The sequence below is a fragment of the Belonocnema kinseyi genome, chromosome 7 (assembly GCF_010883055.1).
Source record: "Belonocnema kinseyi isolate 2016_QV_RU_SX_M_011 chromosome 7, B_treatae_v1, whole genome shotgun sequence".
NCBI classification, from domain to species: domain Eukaryota; kingdom Metazoa; phylum Arthropoda; class Insecta; order Hymenoptera; family Cynipidae; genus Belonocnema; species Belonocnema kinseyi.
This window is the reverse complement of record NC_046663.1, coordinates 72,065,881-72,076,745: the sequence shown is the minus strand read 5'-3', so window position 1 is coordinate 72,076,745 and position 10,865 is coordinate 72,065,881. Positions and strand designations below refer to the sequence as shown.

The 10,865-nt window shown below is 28.4% G+C and overlaps 1 protein-coding gene across 1 annotated transcript; it reads left to right on the top strand.

Annotated features, from left to right (window-relative positions):
* The first annotated feature begins 720 nt into the window (after window positions 1–720).
* Window positions 721–10,197, top strand: LOC117176102. Its single transcript, XM_033366138.1, has 5 exons — window positions 721–891; window positions 4,322–4,461; window positions 8,980–9,212; window positions 9,688–9,879; window positions 9,994–10,197. The coding sequence occupies exons 2-5, from the start codon at window positions 4,458–4,460 to the stop codon at window positions 10,105–10,107; spliced, it is 543 nt and encodes a 180-aa protein (XP_033222029.1). The 5' UTR covers window positions 721–891; window positions 4,322–4,457; the 3' UTR covers window positions 10,108–10,197.
* Window positions 10,198–10,865: the final 668 nt, after the last annotated feature.

Below are 10,865 nucleotides of genomic sequence, written 5' to 3'. Positions count from 1 at the left end.
AATTTAGATTTCGGATTGAAAATCAGGGGTCATAAAACCTCCGTGTAACGTTTCGTTCAAATTGAACTGATGGAAAAATGTATGCTTCAAAGGGTTAACGATTTTTACTCTTTTATAGATTTAAGTTGCATATTTTTTTATTTTATGGCGATGAAATTATAGACTGTTAAAATCCAAAAGCTAAAAAAAAATTGTTATTGTTCAACTTGAACTTAAAATTATGTTTAACTTTTAAAGATTGTGCTGAAAATGATTAAATGATGAAGATTCAGTCGAAAGTGATAGTTAAAAATCCGAAATAAAAATTATATTGTTTTTCTGCGCCGAAACAAAGAATAAAAATTAAATTTTCCATTCATTCTTCCAATTTTCTTTCTGGTGGATATTATTTCCAGCACATTTTACAAAGAAACCTTTTTCCTCTCACAAAAATATGCTTAAAAGTTAAAATCACTTGAGTTTAGGACTTTAAGGTCTATGCTGAATGACGTTTATGAGCTTTATGTCAAACTCTGTCCCTTTCAACTGGTCTGCGTCAAGTTACAACTTTCTTCCAAGTACCGCATCAAATCTGGCATTTAATAGGTCTACAGTTTTTTCTACGCGTTTAACTCGAGATTTAGCCCTAATTTAATCCGGTTCAGTTTTGAAATTTACTGCACTTCTATTACGAAATCATTTCAGTATTGGGACAACTTTCCTAGCATGAACTTGATTTTAGGAATAGCTTCGTCGTGTCCTTCATTAGTCTATTGACTATTCATATTCGAGTGGAAATAAAGAATAACCGGCGTTTGTGTGTAAAGTTCTACGTGCTCATTATTAAAATAAATTTATGGACGTCTGCACTGTTGCGAATTAATCAATATTATTATTGCAATTACAAATCTGGTTCGTTATTTAAAATTCTTATTGTGAGTGGATTAGTGATAGTGAAATTTATTTAACTTTTCGTTAGAGAATTAAAATTTTGAAAGTATTTGTATATAAAAGAACAAATAACAGAAAAAATCATTTCTTTTATTTAAGTAAATGATTCAAATTAACGATAATATGTAGAAGTTAGATCAACTTTAGAATTTCTGAATGGTTAATCAAACGGGTGGGAAAATAAAAAAAAAAGTTATGTTTAAATATGTTTTATAAATTTTACCAAAAGAAAAATTGCTATTAAAAATCTTCGATGCCATGATGTCGAATTTTAGTGTTATTTTTGCAATTCTTAATCAGATGCAATGTACAGGGCTCGGATCAGTTAGAATGCTTTAAAAAATCTCGCATTAGTTGCATAAAATCACAAAGTCGCATGTCTCTTCGAAAAAGTCTTACATAATTTTAATAGATTTCAAAATATTCTTTGCACAATCAAAATAAACTGCAAAATTAAAACAATTTTTTAGCAAGAATCATTCAGCTTGAACAATTCTGAATCTGGATTAAAAATATGTGTTTCTGAACGGATAAACTTGTCAATTTGTATTATTTCCAAATTGAAGAAGTATGTAATTTACATTATTTTTGAACATTTTAAACTCGCAATTACTTTACTGTTAAAACTGTAAATTTAATACTCTATAATTTGTCTATGAAATTATTGAAAATAAGAATTTTCAACCAAGAAAGATGAATTTTCAGTGAAAAAGTAAAAATAAAATAAAATATAATAAGACGTAACCAACAGTGACGAAATTATAACAAAACTATTAAGGTTTTTGCCAAATAGTTGGGTTTTTCAACAAAATGGTACAATTTTTAAACAAAAAGGTTAAACTTCAAACAAATAGTGGAATGTTCAAGACAAAAAGAAGAATTTTTTTAAAGACAGCCAGGTAATTAGCGTAGAATAGAGAAAAATTAATATTTTCAGATTTCCGCGCAAAAGTGAAGATTATTCTATTATTTTGAATGCGCGATTTTTCCATCTGTCTAAAATGCCACAATAAGAATAAGATACCTCCTAAACTTATTCACTTATATTTCCATAGTGACCGCCACACAGTTCTCTATTCTCTCGAAGAGAAAGTGTTTTCAATATATTTAATTCCTTCTAATTGTACCGGTAACGCACCTCACAGAGATATTTTTTATTCCTGAGAAGTGGGCATATTTTGATTTTATTTAATTCCTTCTGATAAGTTCACAAAATATGTGTAATAAGTTGTTTTAATTTCTTCATGCGGAATGTAAATTCTGAAATTTTAATTCTCACCAATTCAACTCTGCCTCTCTAGAGTTAAAATTATTTAAATTCACAGATTTGCATCGAATTCTTTGTTGCATTTTTTAAGACGTTGAAATAAATTATTAAAATATAAATAAATATCAATTTGAATATTTGTCGAATTTATAAGTTATAAAAAGATTTAATAATGAAAAATAGGTTAAATAAATGCTTTCGTTAAATTTTACTAAGTCGATTAAGAGGAATAGGATTTGCACTTTTTCTGTCCCCGTGGGGGGATTTTTAGACGGAGGAAAAATCGCGTATTCATAGAAATACAAACTCTTAATTTTTCTGAATTCAACGCTTGTTACCGGAACTTGAATTTCTTGGAAAAAAGATTGACTTTAGACTTCAAAATTTATAGTTAAGACTTTTGTATGGTTTTTAATAGTTTAGTAGTTTCCAACCAAATAGTCGAATTTTTAACTCAAAAGAATAAACTTTCAACCTTTCGACAAAGAGGGGAAAAGGGGAAAGAATGTCAAGACTGTAATTGAATTTGAAATTAATCGATTTTAATCTTTTCGACTCAAAAATGTCCAATTGTTAAGGCTTGCAATTTGAAAAAAATTAAAACTTTGAATACGGATTCATGAAAATAGACATTTTTTATGTTCTCAATTAAAATAGTACCATTTTTTTTTAATTCTGAATTTCAATAAAGCTTAATTGTAAATAAATCTGAAACTAAGTAAACTAAATTTCCGAGATAAGCACGGTTTCAATAAAGTCGAAAAAGCGATTAACATTAGTTTTAATTCCTCGAATCTCATATTTGTAATTTAAAAACGCAGCTCTTAAATATAGATATATTTTAAAAAATCAAAGACAAGAAATTTAAAAAATTTAATTTACTAAGTAATGGAAACATATAATTTTAATTAAATTATTTATACTTTTAATCTGAATTTTTAACTAACTTTATAGCAAAACGAAGCATATATAATTCCATACAAAATAATTGACAAAATTTGTTATTTTAAAATTCAAGAAAATAATAATTTAATTCGAATTTTGAAATTAATTATAAAATTTTGTACTGACTTATAATTTTTTTTAAACCATTAAGACACCATTCGAGCCAATTTCCTAAAATTCTATTTCATAACTATAGCTGATTTTGGATGATCTGGTGGAGGTATTTTTTTAAGGATGTACAATTGCACATTATACACTACGTACAATCAACCACAAAAGTCACTAATTTTTAAAATGATTTATAAAATCAACAAAAATATATCTATATTTAATTTCTACAAATCTTGACGGAGGCTTCTTATCGTATTTCATAAACAAAATTTCGGTTCAAATTGTTTATTTAACAGTAGTTATTTAGATTTTTAATTCTTGCTTTCTTATTAGGGAAAATTTACACTACTTATTTAATCCTAATGATAAAGATCTCATTTTATTCATTGAAGGATTCTCTAGAACTCTATTTGGGTTGTGTTTAACCAAATTTAAAATATTATTGTTTATAACAATAATAATTGTACGACCTCTTAAATTTCCATTCAATATAACCCACTCATAGAATTGTAGAAAATCCTTCAAGTAATAAAATGAGGCCTTCATCATTAGGATTAAATAAAAATCTCAACCTTTCCTTGAAGAGAAAGCAAAAACTAACAAATTTTAGCTATAAATAATACAAATTGTGGAAGTTATGATATTTTTAATAGAAAATTAATTTTTTTATAACTTTTAAATTTTGAGAATTTTTGTACACACCTCAAAGTAATTTGCATAAAAAAAAACAATCAGAATCTAATTTCTATTAAATAGCATCTGTGGCTTTTTTCAAGTTGAATCCATGCATACAATCATTATTAAAACGTTTCAAAGACAGCTGGGGTCAATTTGACCCCATTTAAGTAATACGACATTTTTCACAGGTATAAGTGATTAGGGTTAATCAGAACATTATAAACTGTTTTTTTGTTCTGAAGTGAGCTGAGAAGCCTCAATCAAGATTTTTATAAATTAATAAGAAATCTATTTTTGGCGATTTTATAAATCATTTTAAAGATAGGCGACTTTTGAGATTGATTGTACGTTGTGTACATTCACGCATCATTCGTCATACAATTTGCGCAGCGCCATCGAATGTACACAAAGCCAATTAATTGTATACACTGTATCCAAGGACAATACCTAACAGAGTGTGAAAATAGAAAAAATTTTTAACAAAAATCTACACTTTAACAGAAAAATTAAAGACACCATAAAAGCCATGGGTAAGTTTTTCACAAATTATTATTATCGTGATATAGTGAATTCTTTTTTCCATTATCGATAAATAGTCCGAATCTGGCACGTCAGAGTGAATCATAAAAAAAATTTCGAACCATTATTCAAATTGTAAATCATTTTTCTCCATATTTGTGCACAATCAAAAACATATAATTTACATTTCAATAAGATCAACATTTTATTAAATTTCTGTATTTAAATTTTTATAAGTATCTCAAATTCTTGAAGAAATCTTCAATAACTGAAAAACTGCAGGCAAGCGCGTTTTTCGCGTGCCAAGTGTTTTATTTCTGGGCCGTGGATACGTTGACCAAAGTTTAGCGTGTCTAGGGTGATCAGACTACCTGATTTATCAAAACCTGTCTTGATTATTTATCGTTGTCCTCATTTTCTGATTTTTTATACTATGCCCTGATTTTTCATGCCCGAAAACAAAAATTCCCGATATTTATTGAGCGAACCTAAATTTTGTTCACAATAATTTCTCAGGGCTAAGTCTCATTGTTCAAATTTGACGTGCGCGGAATTTAACTAATATATGAAAAAAATGAAACTATCCAATTGTCTTAAAAAAATTAGAAGTTCTGAAAATTATTTTAAATATTTAACATACTGTAAGGATTATTCTCAATTATTAAAATACAAATGTTGGCCTCGAAAAGTTTTCTGTATAATTTTTAAACTTAGGGAATGAACATACAGTTCTATTATTTCATTATTTTGTTAAAAATTCAACAATTTTGTTTAAAATAAACAAGACGATATTTCTGGTTAAAAATATAACTATTACTTGACAATTTCATCGTTTTGACTAAAAATTCAACTGCTTAGTGCTTAGTTGAAATCAATTCTGTTCTAAACGAGGATTTTCAAGTATTTTCTTGAAAAGTCGTCATATTTGGTTAAATTCATCTGTTTTAGGTTTCAAAATAAAATTTGTTTTGGTTGAAATATCAACTATTACGTTTTTCGTTGAAAATTCTACTGCTAATTAACTTTAAAATTAATATTTTAGTTGATTCATCATTTTAATTTATAACACTTCTTTTAATGAAAATTTATCTTTTTACATTCTCATCATTTATGATTCAGAAAGTATTAAAATTGTCGGAAATTTGACATCACACTTTTTCAACGGATCTCCACGTTTCGAGACCCCCTGAATCCGAAAATCAGGTTTTCAAGATGGCGTCTGTCTGTCCATCCGGCCGTCTGTCCGTAAACACGATAACTCTCGAAAAAATGATAGAATCAAATTCATCTTTGGCACACTTTTTTTAGGTCCTAAAAGAAAGGACGAGTTCGTGAACCAGCCGTTTTTGATAAAAATTCAAAAAGTGAGCGCATTTTTAAAATTTTTGAGACCACTTTTTTCTGAATTTGAAAATTCTATGTACGGATATTTATAGTATTGAAAAGAACCAAACAGTTTATCCTAATGACTTTTTTCGATAAAAAGAAAATTATCAGAGTTATAGCATTTTCAAAATTTTTTTCATCAACCGAAAATCAAAATGTGAAGCCGAAAAACGCACGATATGAAAAAAAGACAAGAGAAGAAAAACATTTATTTTTAAAAGCCCTACAAAATTATTATAACTAATTTTTGGATTTTCTTCAAAAATCGAAAATCCAAATTTTGATTGCACAAAAAATAATTGAAAATAAAAAATTCCATTTTGTGGACAAACTATGTAGGATACGAAAAAAGATGAATTGACAAAAATGGTTATCCCAAAAAAGATCTACAATTTCGTTAAGAATCACTTCTTGATAAGACGCGTACTTTTTGTTTTATTCGTGAAAAATAACGTTGAAACAAAAAATAAAATAAAATAAATGTGTGGAAAAACGACTAAAGCTACGAGAAAAAAAATCCAACAAAACCTGTTTACAAATGTCTGTCGGAAATCGAGCGCACAGCACGAGTTTCACGATGAGAATGAGTACCTCAAAGCCTACAGAGCTTTGAGAAACTTAATCTTTGACTATACTTAATTAAGTAGACAATTCAGAATATGAAGACGCATATAAATACTGCCATCTAAAAGAGATCTTTTTGATAAAGTTTTATTCAAGCATTCCAAATGCAAAGAATAAATATCCGAGCTCGAAGCGCGAGTTAACCTATTATCGAGCGCGAAGCGCGAGATTCAAACGTCGCGCACCCTAGGCGCAGATTTTTTAAATGACAGTTTATGTATTTTTGTTGAAAATTATTATTATTATTATTATTATTATTATTATTATTATTATTATTATTATTACTATTTGGTTCAAAATTCATTTTTTTATTAAAGATTCATCATTTTCAGTAGAATGTTAATTTTCTTTTGGTGAAAAAAATCATATTTTTGTTTAACCATTTGTTTCCATAGTTGCAAACCTAAATATTGTATTAAAAATTCGTCTTTTGTGGTAGAATATTAATCTTGCGGGTAAAAAATTCGTCTTTTTTGTCGCCAATGCATTTCTTTGATTAAAAATTGAACTATTTTTTGGAAATTCGTTTTTTATATTTAAAAATAAATTTTTTAATTGTGAATATAATTATTTCATTGTTGGATTACAATTGATTTTTTCATTGAAAATTTATGTATTTTTGTCTAAATTTGTTTTTTTTTTAGCAAATTAATCTCCTTGGTTGAACATTAATTTCTTTGGTTGAAATTTTAACCCGAATAAGAATCTTTTAACGGTCAGTGAAAATTAAAAATTTGTCAGGGAAAAATTAAGAAAAGTTAGGGCATTTCGAAATTGGTATTTTGTAGCAATTCAGTTCTTTAAATAACGCGCTTAAAGTTACATTGCCTTAGGGGTGGCGGAAATTAGAGGTTGAAGGGGGTTAAAAAAGTGGCATAACGTCCTGAATTTTCGATCAAGCCATTTGATCCCCCTGGGTGTGTGCCACAGCCCTAACCTAAATATTTAGTTATTTCTTACCTATAAGAAAAGAAGAACGTTGCCACCCCCTTATTGTAAGAAGTCGCATGATTCTTTTGACTCCCCCCCCCCTCCCCTTCATACGTAATATTTTATATTTGTTTACTCAGTATATTGGCAATACACACACACACGCACACACATATATATAATCCGCGAAAACCTTTCCAAATATCTTACAATACCTTAAAATATTTTTAAAAATATTTCAATTTCTTGAAATCCCTTAAAATCTTTATAATATTCGCAAAAACTTTAAAATTTAGTTCAATATTTTGAAATCTTACGAAATCCTCTAAATTTGTGAATATACTTTGTATTCTTTTGAAATCTCGTAAAATCCGTTAATATCCATTAGAATCCGTTAAAATCTTCGAAAATATTTGGAAATCCCATTAAATCCTATGAAATACCTTAAAACTCCTTCAAATTTTGAAGACAGTTCAGATCCCCTGACATTCTTTAAAGTGTGTGAAAATACTTCGTTATTATATCTCTTGAAATCCTCAATGAAAAATCTTTTGAAATCCCGTGACTTCATTTCAAATATTTTGAAATCTCGTGAAAGCCCTTGAAATCCCTTAAACCCTATGGTTAGTCCGCGGAAATCGTTATTCATTCATTCTTTAAATTTTTTAAGTTTCTAAATATTTTAGAACCCCTTGAAAAATTTAACGTCTCTCTGAAATTGTACTAGGTAATTTCTTTTATCCTTGAAATCTTTTGAAATCATTTAAAATCTCTTAAAACTTGTGAAACATCTCGTAATCATTTCGAATCGTTTAAAATACCCTAAAACTTTTTTTTTAATTCCTTGAAATCTTTTGAAATCTGTTAAAATCCTCTCTTATTACTGGAAACATTTTAAATCTATTGAAATTCCGTTTAAAAAGAAAATAATTAATATATTGATTAAAAATATAAAATCTTACGTCAGAAGGAGGAAGGGGTGAGGTGTCACAAAAATCTGACGACCTTATGATAGTGAAGGGGGGTCTAAATTTTCTAAAATCATCCTTAAGGCCATGTGAAGAGTGGGTCACATGACCAGATTCATCCCTTACCGACACTTTTTTTTATTTCCTAACTTTCACACGAAGCGCTACATCGACTTCAAAATTTGGTATAATATATAAGAAGCACTAAAAAAGGCGGGTCTGGTCCAAAATTGTAATATTTATGAAAAAAGCAAGAAAAAATTATTTAAAAAAAAAAACTTTTTCATAATTATAGCAATTTATAACCAGACCCACCTTTCTCAGTGCTTCTTCTTTATTATCTCAAATTTTGAACTCCATGTGGTGCTTCCTGTGGAAATAAGTTTTAAAAAAGAGTGTTGGTAAGGTAGGAATCTGGTCACGTGACCTACTCATCTCATAGCCTCAATCATCATCAAAAAGTCATTAATTCAGAGTATAGATGTTATTTCGGCAACCCCGTTAATCAATTAATTAATTTCTGATGTCTAATTTTTCCTATTTCTGGTAAAATATTAACAAGAATTATGAAATTAATGAAGATATAAAAATATTTTTAAAAATTATCATTTCTTTCCACAGATAAATTCATTCTGGAAATTGAACGATTAAGGCGTGATAATGAAAAATATAAACAGTCCATTGAACTTTACATCCAAGAAAAATCAGAAATGATCGAAAGATTAAAAACCGTCAAAAACAGAGTTGCGGAGCAAAATAGTATAATTTTAAAATGCATGCACGAGGTTGGCTTGCTCAAAATCGAAAATATTGAGTTAAAAGAACAATTATCTCGACAAAAATCACCACAAACGGTAAATCATTTTTAATAATATACGTCTATTTTATGATTTCTATAACATACACTCAACTCCTGAGATAATTATGATTTCGAGCATGGCTTGCATTGGCCTTAGCACATCTCGCGGGAATCCAAACGTAAACAGGCAAAGTCGCATGAATAATTTCTGTTGAGTTTGGAAGCATGACGCAAACTAATGCAGCTAAAGCACTGTGAGTGTGGCTCTCAAGCATGGCGCAACCTAATGCAGCTAACGCACTGCGAGTGTGGCTCTCGAACTGTTTGTCACGCTTGACTGAGCAAATCCTCTCTTTCCGCCCCGTGCTACTCACATCAAAAATTCCGAGGCCTCGAATTCTAGGAATAGCATAAATTGATAATGCATGTCTCGGGAGTTAAGTGTATTTCCAAATAAAAATTCCATTTTTCTAAAATGAATTATTAAAAGAAGAGTTTCAATAATTTCTCATACATTTTTCAAATTAAAGATAATGGAAAATCTATTGGCAGAAAATTCTACTGCTATTGGCAAAGCTATGAAAGAACTTGGATTACTCAAAAAGGAAAATATTAATTTAAGGGAAAAGTTAGCCCGCCAAAAAACACGAATCTTGGGTGGTAATCCACTAGAAAAAAGGACTCAAACTTTAGATACTATTCTCTCACAAATAGTTTACACGGTGAATAATCTCTTTTTTTTTAAAGAAAATTCCTGTGCGAATATTCGAAATCATTTTGATAAATAAGTTTAATTTCTTTACATATTTTAATATCAAATTTTATGTTGTTATTAGGATTCCGAGGACGAAGAAATGTCCCTCGAACTATCTGTCGAAGACGAGGTCGAAGATGAAGATAATATTGTAGAAAAAAGGAAGATCGAGAACAACAAAAATGTTTTAGCATAAAATACACGATAAAATCCAATGATCACAAAAGGAGTTATACAAACACATTATTGAAGTTTATGTTTATAAAAATTCAAGTGCAAAACATGTTCAAAACTTTGCAAATCAATTTATCAATACCGTCATTACTCAGATTTTGATATTTAATCCGTGGTTTTTTAAAGTATAGTATAAATATTTAGGGTTAATAAGATGCCTTTTATCTTTCAGAGTTTTCATAAAAAGTTTCCCCATGAAACACTTTAAACCATGTTATATTCTTTTTGAGTATTAAATCAATGGTGTTAAAAAAAAATTGATAAAATTTAGTACTTCGACTGCTGACATTAATTTTATATTGCAACAAAATAAAATTTATATCAAAGTCTGACTTGTGTTGTTCTTTTACAAATTAAATGTAATTTAAAACTAGACATGCTTTATTGTTGACAAAATTATCGATAAACAATTTTTCATACTTTGCCTTAAATATTTTTGGAAAGAGCAGCAAGCCTGAAATTATAATTCTAAAATATCAAGTAACCTCCCATTCCTATTATTATGTTCCAATATTAATTATTATTCTTAACTCGAAGCGACATTAAGAACAATATATTTCTTACTGAAATCTAGACAATTTTTGAGAAATATATAGAACTCTTTTTTGAAAAAGCTCTCTAAGAATTGAACTAATTCGAAAATTGAATTGATTTTTTTAATGAAAACTGTAACGTAACTTTTGTAACAAAAATAACATAAGTTTCATTATGGGATTACGG

Coding starts and splice junctions, on each gene's coding strand:
- LOC117176102 (XM_033366138.1), top strand. Junction 9,213..9,687: donor GACAAAAATCACCACAAACG/GTAAATCATTTT, acceptor TTCAAATTAAAG/ATAATGGAAAATCTATTGGC. Junction 9,880..9,993: donor TCTCACAAATAGTTTACACG/GTGAATAATCTC, acceptor TGTTGTTATTAG/GATTCCGAGGACGAAGAAAT.